The sequence below is a fragment of the Argiope bruennichi genome, chromosome 2, assembly GCF_947563725.1.
Source record: "Argiope bruennichi chromosome 2, qqArgBrue1.1, whole genome shotgun sequence".
Classification (NCBI taxonomy): Eukaryota; Metazoa; Arthropoda; class Arachnida; order Araneae; family Araneidae; genus Argiope; species Argiope bruennichi.
The window spans coordinates 81,100,379-81,121,601 of NC_079152.1; the positions used below are offsets into that span (position 1 = coordinate 81,100,379).

Here is a 21,223-nt window from a genome sequence, read left to right on the forward strand (position 1 = left end):
ATGATTTATTGAATTACACAGAAACGATCATCAGCTACACTCATGTCCAAATTAAGGTCACAAAAATGTTTTTCAAAGTAATTCTAAATGGCTACCAGTAAAATTATTTAAACAAATTATATTTTACATATTGTGAAGGACCGCTAACACGATATTAACCTTTATTGTAGGAAAAAATGTTGTTTAGCATTAGTTTTTGGGGAACTACTGAAATTAGACCGTTTAGGAATCTGGGAATTTTGCCTGCAATTTTGTGAATATTGCATTAAAACAAAACATTTAACCTGTTTCCAGTGAGAATGAGTTCTCGTAATCATTTAGACGATGCCTTGAGATAGAGAACCGTTGGCAGGCTTGAAGCTGGGCAGTCTCGAGCGGAGATGGCACGATGGTTACAAGTGGTACTGAGAGTGGTATCCAGGTTGTGGAATCAATTCCAAACAAGTGGTACTGTAAACAGGAAGGTCGGCCAAGGCCGTCACAGAGCAATGACGCCTGCATAGGATCGCTATTTGGCATTAAGCGCACGACGGCACAGGTTGACAACGGCTCCTCAACTTGCTCGTGACCTTGCTGCTGCGTCTGGAATAAGAATTTCCAGACAAAAAGTATACAGACATGTAGCAGAGAGGGCTATTTATGCCCGGCGACCAGTTGAGGGCGTTCCTTTGACTGCATCCAACAGAAAAGCCCGGCTGTTGTGGTGCCTAACATATCAGTCTTGGGCACAGCAAGAATGGGGGCGTGTTATTTTCAGTGATGAGCCGAGATTTACCACACATAGTGACACTCGTCGAATCTTTATCTGGTGAGAGCGAGGAGCTCACTATCATCCCTCCTAAGTAAAAGAAATTGACAGATTTGGTGGCAGAGAAATCCTTATCTGGGGTGGCATAATGTTGGGCAGTCGTACACCACTGTACGTCTCCGATACGGGTACTGTCAATGCACATCGCTATAGGGATGAGATCCTTGAAGCTTATGTGAGGTTGTTCCGGGGTGCTTTTGGCCCAGACTTCATGTTTATGAATGAAAACGCGCTTCCACACAGAGCCTAGATCATTGATGATTTTCTTGAGGAAGAGGATATTCGACGTATGGACTAGCCCTCGAGGATTCCGGATCACAATCCTATTGAACATGTTTGGGATGGTCTCGGAAGAACCATTGCACAGTGTAACCCCACTCCTAATTCCCTCCAAGAGTCAAAAGCCGCGCTTTTGGAAGAACGGGCTTTGTTGTTTCAAGCATTTATTGACACCCTCATAAACAATATGAAAGCTCGTTCTGAAGCCAGTATAGCAGTGCATGGTGGTCACATTCCATATTAGACAGGATTTTCCCGAGATAAATGCTTTATCTCTGATTCATAATGTAACACTTTTTTATATATCCTGCTTCTTAATTCCCAATTAAAATCTTTTTCATGTTGTTATGTGTCTATGTTCTTTCTTCCATTGTATTGTACCTCTGTGTCAAATTTCGTGACAACACTGTGAATAGTTTTTTTTATTTTTCGCAGATTTTATGTTTGTGACCTTAATTTTGGACATGAGTGTAATTGAATTTTATTATGATTAAGATTTTATTTTTTCAATGTATTATGCAGTCCATTCATGTTCAGGTTCAGGCTGCATGGCAGAAGTTTTAACCAAATTTGTTTCGACCAGGCAATATTTTAATTATGGAATTGAGAAGTTTATCCAATTACATGGTAAAGCTTTCTGAATTGAATTTATAAAGCTTTTTTTATAGGATTCATTAGATTTTAAAATATAAACACATAATAAAAAAATTAGTTATTACAGAATATATAAATTAATTATTTAAATATTCCTTTTATATTCATTTTAAATATTTAAGGAAAACAAGGCATTCGAAAGCACCAACTTATAATGTCGTGCTTCATCTTTCTAAAATAGTGGTCTGCAAGAAATATTTCAAACATAATGATTGAGTGTAAATATTCAATTTTAAAGAATTTATTTATGTTTTGTTATGATATGAATTCGTATACCGAAACATAATTATTGAATATAAAGTCAGTAAAATAATTATCTAGGCAGTTAATTTTATCTGGAAGTCATTTTTATAAGAAATATTACACATTATTTAAAATAAAGAACTGACAGTGATTTGAATTTGTCCTTTATACTTGAGAAACAAAGATTTCCAAACTTGCAAATCTGAAATGAAGAAACAGCGCATTTATTTGCTCTCTTCAAGTCAATTTTAAATCCGATTTTTTTGTGTCTAATGCGGATTACAGAGTGAATCTTCTTATCAAGAAATCCGATGCATTGCCTTCCAATCTTCTTTTTTATAAGGTTGGAGTTCCATTTGTATACATTAGTCTTACGTCAACCAAAGGATTTACTATTATAATCTTTCATTTAATTATTAATAAATGATACTTACGTGATAGCTTTAAATTAAATGCTTATAAAAACATTTGTCTTAGCTCCTTAGAAAATTACGTTGTCTTTATCAGGTGCCAGTTTCGTCATCTTGTGAGTAATTTCTATTCGAAACTAGCTGACTTTCCTAAAACTAACTTAGTTTTCCAATACTTTTGGAACAGAAGTGAACTCAATTGGTTTAAATTCTATAGAGAAATAATCAATAAAATCTAAATGATTAAATGCAGGAAAGTTTCTCAATACTGTATAAACATTCTATTAAAGTACCTACTCTATAAGTTTTCTGAGGTATTCTATAGACCGTCTTTATATATTCTATAATCAGTTATTCTTAAAAATTTCAAAATTGTAAGGAACTTCTATCTCTCTCTCTCTATATATATATATAAATGATACGACAAAAATTAATAATCGGTCATTATTACTAATTTCTAATAATGCCTACTACTAATTAATATGATAAAGAGACAAATCTCTTTTAAAGTTCATTATCAATAATAACATATTAATGACATTACCCGTGGCATGTATGTGTAGATACATTCAGTAAAAATTTCATCCATTAAATGCAATAATCTTTCAGTTTTTAAATAAAGAAATCATTCAGTTTTGCAATCCTTTTATACCTGTGACTGACATTGCATAAAGTTCTTTTCTTAAAATGTGGTTTTCTGTTAAAATTAAACTTTTTTTTTAAAATTTGGTTCAGATTGTTCGAAACCTTTTAGTGATTTTTAATGAAACATCTTTTCTGAAAGAAAAATGACAATGAATTTTTAAAGATTGGAAGAGCGGAGATTCTAAGGAGGCTTTATCAAACATGAAAATTTCTAAGAAAAGGATTTTTCATTGAAAACTCTTTTAAAAAATCAAAACTGCACATTATTAATTACGAAGTATAAAATAATCAGTTGTTCATACATCTTAAAGTAAAAAGAAGAGGAGTTCAATATAATGCAACTTCATTGATAGAGTTGAATTATAATATATTAATATGTAAATATTGTTAAAAAATAACGATACCGTCAGAAGTTTCGTACAGTTATTTTTATAATAAATATTCTACAAATTTGGATTATTAATTCTTAAATTATAGAAAATAATATATAAATCTTAAAAAATTGTTGAAATGCGCATAACTGATATTGCAACGATTATTATACAGCAATATCATATTATCATAATAATATTATCGTTAATAATATATTAAAAATAGGCTGCATACAGTTTTCCTTCCGAGCTGCTTAGGCCAGGTCGAATGACTAAATATTAATCACGGAAGCTATGAATTCGACATAGAAAAATTATTAGCAGTGAATGGCATAAATGAAACTAATCACTATATTAATTTAGTTTTAGTGACTAGTTTAAAAATTCTATTTTTCAGTTATATTGTTTCTTCATCTTATTTCGAAAAAAAAAATGATTGTGTGAAAAAAAAGCTTGTTCGATTTTTAAATTGTTTTAAAACTAATGAAAATATTGGTGAATAACTAAGCACAGGTTATAGAAATTCTGAAAAATCCTTAGTTTACTATCCTCACAAAAATATAGTAAATAATATTCAATATTTTAATAGTCATTATATGTTATTAATATTGTTACGATATTTTAATATTTATTATATTTTATTAATATTATTACGATATTTTATTATTTATTATATTTAATTTTAGTATTTATTTATTAATATTGATTATTTAATATTTATTACTGATTAGTAGGAAGAAATAAATGTTATCTTTCATTTTAAAATTATTTTTAGTGTAGTTAATAGAAAACGTAAACAAACTCGGGAAATGAAGGACTCACTATTACATCCAACAAATTTTATTTATCATTTATTTTTACATGGATATTATATTTTATAAATTCTAATGGTTATTACTTAATTTTAAAATATAGACAATTTTATCAAAATTTATTTCAAATTGTATTGTTTTCTAATCAAATAACAATTAATAGCATTCTAATACAAAACAATAATCGTTAGAATCATGAAATATTTGCATTTAGAAATTTACATCAAATTAGTATGTGATTTATGAAACATAGTTAATTCTAAATAAAGAAACTCTTTTGTGTGTTTTCATGAGAAAGCTAGCTTTTAACAATGCTTTGATGCTGTCTAACTCGGTATAGTTTAGCTTGGGAAGTTTGAATGGTCACACAATCATTCACGATTTGGTTATGACACATTTTCACAATCCTCATAGTTACGTTCATTAAATGATCCTCATTTTCATTATTGAAGAATGTTTATACCAAAGAATTTGATTGAAGCATTCTCCACGAAAATTTTTCCTGTTTTTATTTCATTTTATTTTATTATTATACAATTTTATAATTTTTAATGATGAGTGTATTAAAGATATGAAAATATTGAATAGTGCATTATATTTTACATGAGAAAAATATTTATTTTTATTTAAAGAAATAAATTTTATTAAATTTTTATGGTTTAAACTTCGAAATATTTAAAAAATCTGAAATTCTATAATATTTTCAGTTATTTAACCTATATCAGAAGCAGTTTAAGCATGCGTATTAACTAGTATTTTGCAAATGAAATCTTTAAAATGTCTATTAGATTAATTTAGATGTAGTTACTATTAACATTCACAACAACAATCCACAAATAACATAGAATACTACTTTCTGTACATTTAATTTAAAGAACAGAATAGCGACATCGGAGTAATTTCTTTGATTTAATTGCATTATAGTCATTGGACAGTAGGAAATGTAAAACGGACATTCAAGTACTTAAACATTATCACCGACAACGGCCCAGCCTCTCTTGTTGAAAGGATGAATTAAATTAATAATAATTCTTTTAAATGGAGTTAACTCGAATCCACCATAATAATACGTTTACTAGCAAAATAAGATACACGACAATGAAGCAATGCTTCTCACCCACATACATATGAGGTTCTCTAGTGGGACTAAAGAAAAAAGTAAGGGTATCTTGAACTCTAGAGATGGGACATTCAGATGAAGAGATTTACAATAAGAGACGTGACTCGTAAATATAAACAAAATAAAAAGCAGGAAATTTAAATGCTTTTTTATAAAATAAAAATAAAAATAAACGTTTAGTAACAGAAAAATAAAATGTCACCCTAAATTATTAATATCCACAAGTTTCCTAAAAAATATTTGCCGTATAAGTGATAAATAAATCGTTGCAAAAGAAATCAGTTTGAAACAGGTATAGAAAATTTGTTTTCAAATACTGAAAAGTAATTTTCTATGCCTGTTTATAATATAATTGAATAAGATAGAATAATGTGTACTTTATAAATAAAAGTTGCAAGTAATCATTGCACGTACAACATAGGACGGAATGTTGTACTTCTTTTAACATGCATATTTGTAAAATATATATACATAATAAAAAAAGAAGTATTTTTAAATAAAAGAAGAAAATACCTTTCAATGCTGACAGCAGTAAGATTTAGCACTGATGCCATTCCAGAGAGCATTTCAACGTAGGAGCTCAACTTGCACACTGTTCCTCCTGCATCCCAGGTTATGACGAAGTATCCTAGGGTTTCCAAGGGCACATATATAACCAATAGTAGAAGATCTGCCACCGCCAAGCTTACCAGAAATGTGCATGTCGGAGATCTAAATACAAATAGGAATTTTATCGCATAGATATATTTTAAAAGTCAATATCAGATGAAAATATTATGAAAAACAAACACATCAGTTGATGAAAATATCATATTTTACGAAAAGATAATACATAACATTATGCTATTCAAAATATATCTGTGTTTCTTCAAATTATATTTTTATTTTTTGTACTTCAATTAAATATTTTTGTATGTGTATGAAATGATATTATTAGTTTATTCCATTTAAATGCTGAAACGTATCCTTTTGAACATTTGCAAGAGATTTGATCGATATAAATAGGTTAATAACATTTGTTTAAATTATTCTATAAGTAGATTAATCATGTCAAAAAATAGAGCATACTAAAACCAAAAATATCTGAAAAATCAAGAAAATCGTTAAAATATTCAAATAATGTAATAATAATAATAATTGCATTAAATAATAATTATTATAATTATTAAAATATTCAAATAATGTAATAATAATAATAATTGCATTAAATAATAATAATTATAATTATTAAAATATTCAAATAATGTAATAATAATAATAATTGCATTAAATAATAATAATTATAATTATTAAAATATTAAAATAATGTAATAATAATAATTGCATTGAATAATAATTATTATAATTATTAAAATATTCAAATAATGTAATAATAATAATAATTGCATTAAATAATAATTATTATAATTATTAAAATATTTAAATAATGTAAAAATTATATTAATAATGTAAAATATTAAAATAATGTAATGTTAAAATATTAAAATAATATAATGTTGAAATATTAAAATAATGTTGAATCTGTTCGTATAATAAAAACAAGTCATTAAAACTACCATTAACGTAGGAAAATTACAATTAGGATCAAAATGCATTTTATTTCTGCTATAATGAAAAAATATGGAATCAATTTCATTAAAAAATTTCTTAAAAAATAAAATAGAATGATTTTCAAAAAATCTTAAATTATGTTTGGAAAATAAACACATCATTATACTAAGAACAGAAACTATTTATGACATCCATGGACAAAATATTTTTCTTCAGTGGTTTAGTAAACATTTTTCGTTAGATTTTAATCAAATGTTTAGTTTATTAAATACTAAAAATAACAAATGTTTAGTTCAATGAACACTAAAAATAATATTAAAAACAATGATTAGAATAGGGTAGCAGAAAAACGCTGCAAATTTAAATTAATTTAACAAAATAATAACGTACACTTAATACATATTTCAAATTACAGAGCAAAGGAAACAAATTAATACATTTTTTTGATTCATAGTAACTTTTAGAAATAATTAAAAAGCCCAAGACAATTTTATATCCAGTTCTGTTGCACAAAAAACAATTTATTTATATTATTAAAATAGGATTTAAAATAATGACGTAAAACTCAATTCATTAAAAAATTTTTTAGAAATTCCAATTTTATACAAAAAAAAAATTAATTAAATATTAGAATTTAAACTATATCCTATGACAGCACCTTTCAGTATCAGATTCCATAAATAAACTATTTTGTACGTCAAAAATGTGCATTTAAAATCTTATGTTAAAATCTATCAAATAAAAAAGACGTGGAAAAATAAATTAACTACATTTTTTATATCTTGAGACAATAAAATTTTACAAAATTGGATGTTTCTAAATAGCCGGAATTTTGAGACTTAACATGGGAAATTAAAATTTAAATGAAATTGCAGAAATAAGCATTGCCATTTTAAAGAAATGGTAGAGTTGAAAGAAGAAAGAAAATGCTTTTCTTGTTCAAAAAACTTTTATACTAGAATAAATGGTTACACTTAATATTTTTAAATATTTTTTTTCTTTCGATTTCCTCACAAAGTATTTTTTAAGCTTCTAGTAACCTTTTGATTCGTCACTCTGTTCCTTTCACTTTTCCTGAGTCAGGACGAGCGTATATTAATCAGATGCAATTCTATAAATCTTAAAACGACTATTCTTTTTATTTAGTAGTGAGGTAATAGTTGCTATTCAGTCATGTCTGATTATCAAATTTTCTGATGGGAGTACAAATTGCTCAATCAACAGCAGAGGTGAATAACAAAGTATAATGCTTGTTAACCCCTCACATGTTTATTATTTGAATTTAAAAGACCTTTCTGAAAGCAATTATTATATCAAATTTACTATAGAAATATCTTTTATATTTGGAGACCATTCTCTAAAATTTTTAATTAAATACTTTATATAACTTGGTCTTGATGACTTCCTCAGTATAATTAGTATTTTATTTAAATAGAATTTTATTTAATTAAAAATAAACCGAAATTTCGACGGTTTTTTTTTTATTGTAACAATATATTATCAAACAAAAATAAACTTTTCATTGCTACGAAATTTAGAAAATTATATTTTAATGATGCGAATTTTAAAACAAGCATTTTCTGAATTTAAGTAGTTAAATTTCTTTTTCTCCTGATTTCAAAAAATTGATTGCATTTTTTTTTTCTTAAACTTCAAATCGTTTTTATTGTTTCTTCAACTATGTGATAGCGTAATTTTCTTCTAATGGTTAAAGTTTAGGAAAATGATTCTGTTTAATATCTTTGTAGTTTACAAGACGTATAAAAAGTGTAGTTACAATATAGTGAAATTTAGAAAACAAATGAATCGGAAATTTCCATTTTTTACACTGTTATGATATTATAGGATTGAATTTTATTAGAAAAGTTTATGTACACAATAAACAAAGAAGTGAGTATGTTGGCACTCTATAGGCTAGACCGTTGGGTATATCTCTACCAAATTTGCACCTGTAAGTAAATTTTAAAAAATTTAATAAATTAAAAATTTATCTAAAGTTTGTTATTTTTCCTAGATAATTTTCGAAATTATAATCGCACAAAAATAAATTTTACACCATTTCAAAATTTAAACTCTTATCTTTTTTTAATAATGTCAATTCAATGATTGCGACTAAAACTTACTGAATTAGGAAAATTTGAATATTTTTTTTTTATAAAATTGCATAATTCTAAACCATAACCGTCTCAAAGAAGATACGTTAGTCATCGCTCAGAATTTCCCCAAAGCCGATTGGTCTAAGTCAATGGAAATGCTGAGTGTTCTAAAACTGCATTATTCAAAGCTGCATAATTCGGCCAGATCCCATAAGATAGAAACATTTTTATTTATTTAGTTATTTAAAAGTTGGAATATCAAGTATATTTTGTAGAATATGATTTCTTATAGTCAAATGAATGTATAAAATTTTGATTTCATAATTCTTAAAGCATATTTATTGAACGAAAAAAAATAAAATAGTATAATGTATTTCATTTAAATCCTTTTTTAAATATAACTGAAAACTAAATTTTATGATTAATTAGAGAAGTTTTTATTGCATAATACTTTTAAATATTGCATAAATTACGAAAATATTTTTGTCGGGCACATAAGACTTCTACGCTAAAGGATTTTGTTTTCTGTACTCATATTTTGAAAATTAATGGACATGATTTCAATAAAGCAGGTTTTTCTGTTAATTGAAGTATAAGCTCTTCAACTTTAATTTAAAGTTCAAGTTGTATGGAAGCTGACAGAAAGGTAGAGAGATGCATGATATAATGATGACGAATGTTTAAATATTTTATAATAGTATAAATTATATGGCTATCAAAATTTGTAACAAAAATATTTCATTGAAGACTACTAAGAGATGAAAGCTCCTTAAAATATTTAATGAAAAATTAGAGTGAACTTTAATTCTGACGAACCAACCAGTCGCCAAAGACTGCCAGTTGTTCCATGTAATGCTTAATCATGTGATAATATTCCATTATTGCAATCTAAATAAAAGTAATTCTATTCCTTATTTGCGTCGTGAAGAGAGAACAAAGAAAAATCAAATACTGAACTCCGACCAACAGCGTTCAGTTAGAGGGTTTGTTTACTCAGACAATTAAATTTAAATGGTTTTAGGATATCAGAAAACACAATTCTGCTAGGAATGCACATTTATAGAACAATCAATAGAGCCATAAGGCTATTAAAATAATAAAGATTAATTAACCATTTCATGTTCAGTTTTAAAAATGCGTTTAAAGAGAATAATGGACATTAAGTGTTAATTTTGATATTAAAAGTTAAGAGTTTCCCCTGCGAATGTGTTGCTCAATAAAGGTAACTAGTTGTAAAGAAAAAATATACATTTTTTTTCGCTCTAGTTTATTTATTTAGTTTCACGTGATAATGAAAGAAATGTGATGAATTTTTGGCCTGTATGCTCAGTAGCCGATTTTTATATTTGGACGAAGCAAACGTCTCTGTTATTTTATGTTTTATTATTTTTATAAAAGTTTAATGAAGAATCCAATTTACTGGACACAAATTTCAGTGATTTGACAGGAATAAAATGTATATGGCAACTCTTTTTCTGTTTCACCGTCTTAAATGTGTGATCTTAAGAGTAAATATCAATCAAACTGCAAATTACTCATAGTTAATTTAAAAAAGGAAAAAAATAAATAAATCAAAAGTGGTAATTGCATATGGCAATGGATTTTTTGAATCTATAAAATCCTAATTAGTATTTTTTAAAAGTTTTTCTTCTATTTTTTTTTTAAATTTACACCTAAAAATCCACTGAGATGCACATTCTCGCCATATAAATTATATGTGTGTCATGTTTAATAGCATGATGTATGATCGAATAATACGAGATCAGTTGTCTCAAAACATCTCAAAATTGAATCCATGAATTTCAGCACATTGATTTTAGTCAGGATTATTCATCTTCGGTCACGTCTCTAAAAGTTATAAAATTCTTTCAACATTGCGAATTTTACGTTTAAATATCCATAATTTTTAAACTTTGGATGAAAAAGTTTTTTATTCATTTGTTTTCTATTAAAACAGTAAAAACAAAAAAAAAAACAAAAAAAAAATTAAATGACCAAATAATAGACACAATAGATCACTTTTAATTATTTCAAATATTCTCATTCTTAAATATGAAAAAATGTTGTAGCGAAAGATTAAGTATTTTATGTCGTTATATCATCCCTATATTAAATGCCTTTATACGACGAAATTCACGGAATGATTACAATGAAGTCCTTCGCTATCTTTAAGAAGTTGAGGATTTGCTGCTTAAAATGCATTTTCCTCTTATTTCACCTAAGAGAAAGCGGATAATAACAAGTTCTTGTTTCGATGGGACAAATGCTTGTCCCGTACTGTATAGTTTTTGCGCATGCTTAATCTTGCTTATTAGGTGTAGTTGGCTGAATGTAAACCCTACTTTAGTCAGAAAGGGTGAATATGGCTTGATATTTCAAAGTTTACTTCGCTTCCTTAACAGTTAAATAAAACTATCAAAATAAGACTAACATTTGACAGACTAGTTGAAATCTTAGAAACTTTGATAAACAACGAGATCCATCATTAGATTTAAGCCCTATTTTAAAGATACTTGAAATGTCTTGGGGTTTTATTTCATTCAATAACATTGATGTTTCATCATAAACCGCATTATCCTCCATATTTAATTTAAAAGAAATATATTCATAATCTATATATATCTAGTATTCGAACTGGTATTTAGGGATAATTTTGTACAAACTTCGATAATTTAAGCCACAGCAAGCATTTGAACTCACCACTTCGTAGAGACCATTTGATCGAACATGGCATGATTAAATGTCTTCACTTATTGATGTTCCATTTTTGCACTCAATACATATCATCTTTGAAATGGTATCTCATCAGCGATCTTCTATGAGTAATGCATAATCCACCATGCCATCAAGGTGTCGACACGATTATAAAGCAATTAGTCTTATGTAAAAGACTCCAAATGTTCAAATAGAAAAAATATCGATTGAGTCTATTTTGATTGGTCTGGAGATATTCAAGATATTTTAAAACGACTTACTTTTGGCTGGTTTTTGCATCTTTAAGATTTTTCTATTTTACATGTATACGAGGGTTTCTGTGAATTGCTTCTTGTATGCTTGTTTATTGGTAAGCCATTTTTAAATTTATTATTAAAATAAGTTTCTGAACTTGTTATTTGTGATATATGCGGTATGAACGTCTGTCTATATAACTAACAGCTGTCTTTTGAAATTATCTGCCATCGTTTTGATGTTATATATCAGAATTGGTAATGAGCCTGCTATCCCTTTTATCTGAACTACTACAGTGTTCTCTTTACACTTAATGAGTGCAGTAATGTTTCATAAATATAGGAGTAAATCAAATAGTTTCAGAGAAAATTCTAAAAAGTTAACCATCTGCACTCGTCGAAGTAACTGGATACAAAATTATTCAACTAACACAAGGACTCTCTTATTGTTATGAAAAAACATCTATTATAGCTTTAAGCTTCGATTTACCGAAAAATAAATCTACATCTGTTTAACATTCTTTAGATATTTTTGAAAATCAAAATTAAATAAAAGGACCGTGCACCGTCTTGAATGGTGACTGAGCGGCACCATCCGAGTGCAAAAAGTGAAAAGTTGGTATAGAGAAGACACTCGCCATATTAAAATGTTTGAAGGGATTTTCTGAACATAATTGTATTTATTTAGTAAATTGTAAATATGCTAAAGAATATTTGGAAGGGTGTTATGATTTTGTAAAATGACCGATTTGGGTACTTTAGAAGATATTCACACTTAGAATCTTTTAATAAGCTGGATAAATCAATGGTATATTGTCATACTTTGAATCCAGCATCCTGCTGATTTATTTCGGGCAAATTTTCAATTACTTCTTGAAGGTTACGAGGAACGATTTGTCGTAAATCGTTTTCTGTGCAAAGTTTATGACTATACAGAGTACTTAAGTTGTAGTCATCGACTCTATGTTTGTTAAAATTTAATGGATGTGTAGGAAAGTATCTACGTCTAGTGAAGATTCTAATTTTGTATTTTAGAATCGTATTGCTTGTTAAATACGTCTTCTTAATCGATTTTGTTTTGATTTCAAATATCTGGCTTGATTTTCTAGTCTACTATGCTAAAATCCACAATTTATTAGCCTTAATGGCTTGAGTAGTTTAATGTATGAAGATGTTTACTCTAAAATTTTAAATTACAAATTGAATTTAAAGAATTCAAGTACAAGATACAAGTGCAAGATACAGTACAGTATCTTGCAACAGAATACTGTACTGTACGAGGGACATGGATTTTGTATATGTCGTATTCAAATTAAAAATAGCTTCAGGTTTTCCAATAGTCGCCTAATTTTTTCAGTAAAAGTTATTTATTTTAGAATAAAAGAAATGACTAAAGGGACAGTGCTTCATGTGTTGTAGATGCGACTAGTAACGCATGCTATAGTAATATTTAAAGATGTATTTTTGATTGAAGTTCTAGACATGAATGGAGAAAAAAGATGCAAAGCGAATGAGGTGTAGTGAAATAACTAAGACTTATCAATCTTAGTACTCTGTATATTGGAAAGTCCTGAAGTATCAAAGATGTGAATTAGCATAATCGCCGTTTACATTTTTCATTTTGAACATTTAAAAAAATCAAATTTGAAAGGTTTATTTTAAGGCTTTGACACATTAAGTCAATGCTACGATTTTTTCCCGATAAATTAACTTTAAGAATATGTCGGTCGTTAGTGTCTTTGAAGTGTTTAGACTTTTTTAAGTTTGGAACCAAATTGCGCACTTAAAGTGAAAAAAAAATTCTTACACGAGCTTCTCTTCTTTCAGAAACTCTCCAAGTCCTGAATCTGCATTTCTGTACGATTTAAAATGGACTATCAAATGGCTCTTCCATCAAAATTCTAATTGGGTGTTATCTGCACAGCCTAATTATGGAGACAAACTGAAACATCGTATCTCCTGCAATGTCCAAATGCATGAAGGAACTTGAAGTTTCAAGGTGAGAAACTAAGATGTTTCTATTTGGTTACTTTAAGGTGGATTTATTCTCCCAATTCAAGAAAATATATATTTAAATCCGAAAGATGTCTAGAATATTTGCAATGAATTTCTTGAGCACTAGAAAAGTAGAAACCATTCATTTACCTTCTATTTGCAAACACTTCTGAATATTCGGTTACGATACGTATCCGATTTTAACTATCTCTATCCAGGAAATATCACTAAATGTTCATTGTTAATTCAATAGTCTTCTGAAAACGAATGGTTTTCTACAGTGTAATAACGTCGACTGTAATTTATTATGAAATTTGATCGTCTGAACAATCGTAATGATCAATATTCCCGTCGTGTTTCAAGCAATTGACTTGGTGTAAACTCGAAAAAATGCTAATACAATCTCGCAATAGCTTATGTAGTTTGAGCTACGCTTTTGCTTTTCGATTCATTTGGTTTTCTCTTGTGGCGTAATGTGAAATTCTCTGGCGGCATACTTAATACAATTAAATCAAGTTATCGTGGAGTACAATACTGAAGTCTGTAAACATTTTGTTACAAGAAAATTCAGTCACTTCACACAAAACAATTTTTTAAATGATGGCAACTCTTTTAAATAGATAAAAAAATAGTAAATAGAAACTAAATGGTTGTAAAATACGAGATTTGATGTTGAGAAGTGCATTTTACGAACTTTCATTTGGAATTTTTAAAATCCAAATTTTACTACTCGTATTCCACTCACTTTTGCTTCGGATGAGTCTTCCAGCAAGATATGGTATTAAATTTGTTTGAAATCATGATTGACATAATTCTATTTCATGTATAGTATCCTATTAAGCTCTTAATCCCAAACTTTTCTCTTTAGGTTGAATACTTCTGGTTTAAAATGCGAAGAATCTCAAACTACAAATGGATTGGAGACTTCATTCTTGGAGCTTTGAAATGTTCTGTCCACAAACGGGAGAGCAACCAATTAATGGTGAGTTTAGAAAAACTGCGTACTATTAATCTTTGCAAATATTCTTACGACTTCAGATATGCAAATTCCTTTTAACATGGTCTAGATTGATAGAAAGTTCTAGTGGTAAAAAGGTGCGAATATTAAGGTCAGGTGGTCTCCTAAATAAGTGAAATATAACCTGCTTGCATGCATTTTGAATGAAATGACTTTGAGATGTTTAATGTATTTTCGTCTTGAATATACCAGTAGAAAAGAAAGTGACGTATTAGCCTTTAATTACTTTTAAGGAATAGATATAAATGCTTTTTCTATAACACTTTCTTGTTACTGAGAATCCGTCGTCTCGGGAAGGTTTCTATTATCGATTTTGTGTTCTCTTAAGATTCATGAAATGTGTTCCAATATTAACCCGGAAGGAAAATAGAATTTTTAGGCTAAATTCGGATTTCTCTTAATACGTGTACACAATTTACCGAGTTACTGCTAGACTTCAAATGCGAATGTAGCTAGTAATTTGAAATTAAGGATTGCTACGCAATTTACGAGCGGTACGAGATTATGCGTGGACTGTGACTGATAACAGGTGTTAAATAGTGAAATATCGCGTGAGACCATCAAATGTTAGGCTAGGTTTAGTCGCCATACTTCCGAAGAAACAAGGCGTATTTTCAGAACTTAGGCAATTCAAAATACGAGGATCTTCCTCTAATAAATCGGCAAATTTCTGATCATATTACAAATTTAGTTAGACCCGTTATTTCTAAATCGTGTACATAATCTGTTAATATTCATTCTGATTGCTTTTGGCTATCTGCTCTCATGTCGGTAATATTGATAGTTTGGTTTTAATCAAATGTCTTGAATATAGTTTTAATAATTTTCCTTCGAAAATATTATCGTCGCATTCAGATACATCACTCTCTATTTTAATACTATTTTATTAATTCTATTCACTGTATATAAGCAATCTAAATAGTCTCGTGACATAACTTTACACAATCTGCTTTTGAGCATTCGCGGGAGTATGCCATCCCTCTTCATTCCTCGATCAAACTATATATACGTTGATCAACTTTCTTCCTTGGCATTCAATAATGGAAGAATTTCCAGCTATGAAATATTTGATAGGAAAGGTGTTTTGGATTTCATAACATCAACATTCTAAATCGTTTTTACTTTCTACAATTAATTGAAGGTACCATGGAAAACAAAATTTTACCTAGTATTTTAATGAAAATTCTGAAATTATGAAGTACATCCTTACAGAGTACATTTGTTCTCATTTCGGGAGCTCTAGGTCGCTTAATCCTCTTCGGTATATAAAAGCATGGAAATCCCTGTATTGGTATCTTGATGGCTCATTAATGTTTTAAAATGTTTGAAAGCTAGTCTTCATGAATACAATAATATAACTTAATAAAAGGAAGAAACCTGCAAAATAACTAAATGAAATGTTAGTATTTTTGTCAAATATGGTTTGGTTTGCTCTGGCCACTAGGTTGGTTAGGCTTCCCACCCAACCGAGCTGCCTACGTTTGGGGTTATTTTGGAATTCTGGTACAAACATTGAACATTTTAGTGTAAAGCAAAGCTAATGCAGTGTAATGTTAATAGTCAAATCTATTTTTATATTGAAAACGCTACCATTATAATCGATAAAAACTGAAAGCGTTATGACAAAAAATCCTTTTACTAAGTTAGTATATTAATCCTAGCACGTTCAACGCGTTTGTCCCTTATGTATACAGAATGCTCACTAATGTTATTGAGTTACTTGTTACTTAATCTAGCAAATTTCAACTCAAGAATGCAAATTTACGAATAGCAATATTTAGTTTCAGGCATATGTTGTTGTTGTTGTCTTATGTTGGAATGTTTTGGTGTCCATGAATCGGAATTGAATTATAAGCAAATACACTTCACCCTTCATATATTTGAAATACACTAACCGGTTTAGGATTAGAAGTCAGTATTGTCCTGCTGATCATTTTACATTGTCATATAAAAGAATTGAAATGGTTTTTCTCGTGTATATCTATCACACTCGTTGATATATTGTAACTATTCTTTGACATCAACGTAAACTTCCAACCTTTCAGCATAGACAACAACAATTGAGAATTTAGAAATCAAGTGGACATAGACCACATGAACTGCAAATTTCTGAAATTTCAATTAAATTCAACAATTTTGACTTCTCGCTCTTAAGTAGGAAAAAGGCATCGTGATATTTAAATAGATCGAAGTCGGCATTCCCGTTAAAATTGATCTTTTACTAAATTAGAATTAAAAATACGAATATCGTAATTTGGGTGCACGATTCTGGTTCTTTCTGAAAGAAAATAAAGTGCTATTGGCTTCATGCAGAAAAAAATTCGAATAATCAACTCAAATGGTGAAGTAATCCTTCGGCAGTTTATCTTGTATCGGGTTCTCTAGATACTCATACTTCTGCAGGTGGGTTTATTCCTCTTGCATATATTAGATATTTAACAAATGGCTTACTATTCAATAATGCTATGTTATAAATACTACATAATATGTATACTTTTATTATACATATCGTATTGTTAATGTATAATAAAAGCTCACTATGGCTTAGTTTCTTATTCCTCAAATGAATTTCTTTCCAGGACTTTATGCACTTCAGTCGACATGGAGAACACTGATCGAATTTTGCCTTGAAGTGCTCCTTGTTAAAGATGTGCATCCTGGCAATTCATCAATATTTCGGAACTCAAATCTTGTCAATTCGAGAGGTGAAAACTAAATATTGAAGCATCATATGCTTGGATGATTTTGGAAGTCGTGTAACAGAATCGTATTTCAATCGATATAACAAAGGAGCCATGAATCAGTTGAGCTATATAAATTGGTCTTTAATGGTCAGTTCTTTTCAAGCTTGTACACTTCCAATTAAAATTAAATATGTAATGAATAGTAAATGTTCCTACTCCAATATGAAGGGAACTTCAATGCACTTAGTCGAAATGTTTTAAATTCTCCTTAAAAAATAAGCATAATTATAGGCGTACTTCAAATTTTAGTCATTTCAAGTGAAACGGACATTCATTGGGAATTCCCACTCCTTACATAGGTTGGAAGTTAACGATAGCTTTTACCCATGCCGCTTTCCATTTAAGGATCAAATCGGTATCGGAATATCAATTATCAGCGCTGATCTCCTGCGATCTTGCAGTAAATTCCTAAAGACGTTCTTTGAATATCTATTGCTATAATATCTGAAATCGAGATGGCAATATCTACAGAATTCTTCGTATGGTTCTCGCTGCATGCATCTAAATTTCCTTTTTAGCTCATTTGACTCGCACGTATGGTGCTCGGTATTGAATTGATTAATGAATTAACCTTTAATATTTCGGAGTTGTGTTCTATACGAAATGCTGTCTTTCAAATAGACTTTACGAATAGAATTTTTTTAGTATACGATTAAAATCTCGAATGAGTAAAATGTTAAATGCATCTGAAGTATTTTCGAACATAACCACTATAAAAAAAAAAATTGTGGCCTTTATCAGAAACAATTCAATTATTTTTAACGAATTTTCCATTATTTCCAGATTTTATTCTTTATTCTGAAATTAAATTGATTATAGGTTTTTATGAATTCTGATCCCTAAAAATGCTCCTTCCTAAAATTTCAAATGGAGGAAAATGCTGGTCAAGAAAGATTGCTTTCGAGAATTTTAATATAGAACGTCAAAAATCAGTAACATGCTAAATATAAAGTCGCTGTACCTTAACAACACGACTTTCAGCGCGAGGTCTTGTACTGTTAATTATTTGTCATCTCAGTCGTTTATCTGAAACCGGAAAATAGATTCATAATTAAATAGTTGAATACGAGATTAGAATCAAACTAAAGTCTTAAAATATATAACAGTTAGAAGCGTAGCAATAAATTTTGGTTTTCGGTAGGTACCAATATTAATATCTTCACCTCGAAAGGCAACTCTCACTTACCTCGTGGTTTAATGACGCTTCTTGAGAGGCGACTCTCGCACACCACTTTGCTTGGTGCAGAAATTCTATGCGCGGCGATACTATTCTTTAAAAACACTCGGCATCTGAAATTTTAAGTATAAGTTTGGAGATTAATTAAGTGTGTGAATATAAATTTCATACGCTAAATTGTGTCGAATCATTTTACGCTGGAGGAAAGAACCTAACAAAGACCGCTACAAAACGCCTCGCGTTGCCGATTGTTTCACGAGAAATGGCCTCTAGGACAAAGGGTTAAAAGCAGAAATTGCACTGAACTGGTTTATTGTAGGTGGTTTCAGTGGTCAAATTAGGTTTGGGGAATAGTGAGGTTGGGATGGAGGTGGACACGTTAAGTAATATGCTGGTCCCTGTATACTTTCCGTCTAGGCTGTTCGGGACCGGCGGTCTAAGCGGAAGGTATTGGTCCCCAGGGATTCGGTACTTAACGTGTTAGCTATTTGGCTTGATATTAATGTACAAAATTGGGTATGCATAGTCTTATAATTTAATGACAGCTTGAGTGGATTACTAGTACCTGAAAACAGATCAGTATGAAGGAGGGAGGGTGGATTGAACCAGTTAAGCGTAATTTATACTTTAACCCTTTGCCCTAAAGGCTATCTTCGCGCGGACGAACCAGCAACTCGAGACGTTCTGTAGAGCTCTTGGTGAATTTCTTGCCTCTAACTTGAGACGATTATAAACAAAATTTAGCGCATGAAACTTCTATATTCACACACTTCATTAATCTTTAAACATGCACGCGATATTTCAGATGTATGCCGAGTATTTAAAAGAAGCGATAGCTTTCGCCGAGCATTAAATTTTCGCACCAAACTGGTAAGCGCGAGTCGTCTTTCGAGTGTTGGCATGAAATCATGTGTGGAATGAGTAGAATACATTAATATGCAAAAATCACAAATGTGTCTACAGGAGCTTTTCTATATGTTGGATAGGAAGTGACGAGTTTAGTTTTTCGCAAGTAATTTATATACATACTTCGTTTTTACATTTAAGGATTTGTTTGATATAAATGCGTAGTATCCATTTAGAAAACGCCTTTCAAAACTTTCGCTAGAATTGATGCTCGAGATATTATATTGAAAACGGAATGCTTATATATTATACTTTTTTATATTTTACAATAAGTTGCGTTTAAATGTCTTGACTGCAAATGCCCAATTCCTTCGTTAAAACTAATCAGAGTACGAGTTGAAGCTTAAATTCTAACGCTTCCGATATTTACTTCAAAACATACTATAGCTTAAATATTGAGACAATTCCTCTAAATATATCTTCTACGCTTACTAAGTTCAGAATTTAATTTGGAAAGAAGTATAAAAAATGACTAACAAGGCAGATTTCTCTAACCGCGCCATTTTTGTACGAAATTGTATCGTAATTACTTTTCAAGCAATCAATTTAAATTTTAGTAGGAATAATAATGGTCAATAAAATACATAAGTAAATTAAATTCCTTCTTTATACTTATTTTATTCTTCTGATATTCCAAGGAACAATTGAATTCCAAATATTTCTGTAAAATTTTTAATTGCCGCTGATTATAATTTTGTAAACCTACCGGTTAACTTTGATATCAATTTTATTTCAAGACGATTTACTGAATTCTTGCACCATTCGATTGCTGCTCGTTCATTTTGAGTAGTTAAAATTTTTCGGAAATGTCCGTTTCATTTGAATAAAGTTGCGATTTGAAAATCCATTCAACTTGTTCTGGTATATTTCGTCTCCATATAGTTGCAATTAAATTACCAATTTTCGGCACTTAAAGAGAATGCATCGTTTAATCAAATTAACTTTTTGCACATGAAAAGACTCCCATTATTTCAGGGTGTCTCATAACTTAGAACACACGATTAGAAGTTTCAATGAAAATTCAATATTGAAGTTCCCTTATTTTAAACTTTCGTAACTACTGAACTTCCAGTAATCTTAAAATTAGTTGTTAACTTATGAAACGTTAATATTCTGCAAACTTGTCAATCGTGTTTTAAAGGATAACTTAATTTCTATAAACAAGTGTACAAGAGTAATCTTCAATTTTATTATTGAAGTATTAATATTGAGTGGAAGCACGAGCACAATTAAGCTTTTCTTGTAATTGTAGCATTTTTATATCGCAATTGAATATTAAAATTTTAGTAGCGTAGATTTCAAGCTGGATGGTGTATGGTTTCATCTTTCCTGGATAAATAGTAGGGGTTATTTAGTTTCTAAAAGCCTTCTAATGGATGTCCAAATAAATGATCTGATATGAATTCTGAATTTGAGTTCGTTTTTCTTGACGTTTCTCAAAATCGA

At 29.4% G+C, this 21,223-nt stretch overlaps 1 protein-coding gene and 1 long non-coding RNA gene across 2 annotated transcripts in view; one reads left to right on the top strand and one right to left on the bottom strand.

Moving 5' to 3' along the window:
- Positions 1–21,223, bottom strand: part of LOC129962232 (galanin receptor type 1-like) — a 99,443-nt gene that overhangs the window by 61,943 nt on the left and 16,277 nt on the right. Inside the window, exon 2 of the mRNA XM_056075972.1 lies at positions 5,856–6,053. Coding sequence (XP_055931947.1) covers positions 5,856–6,053 — 198 coding nt within the window. The remainder of the gene's footprint in view (positions 1–5,855; positions 6,054–21,223) is intronic.
- Positions 11,998–18,157, top strand: LOC129961606 (uncharacterized). The gene is made up of 4 exons (XR_008783804.1): positions 11,998–12,053; positions 13,765–13,936; positions 14,801–14,914; positions 17,530–18,157. It is a non-coding gene; the product is annotated as an uncharacterized LOC129961606 (long non-coding RNA).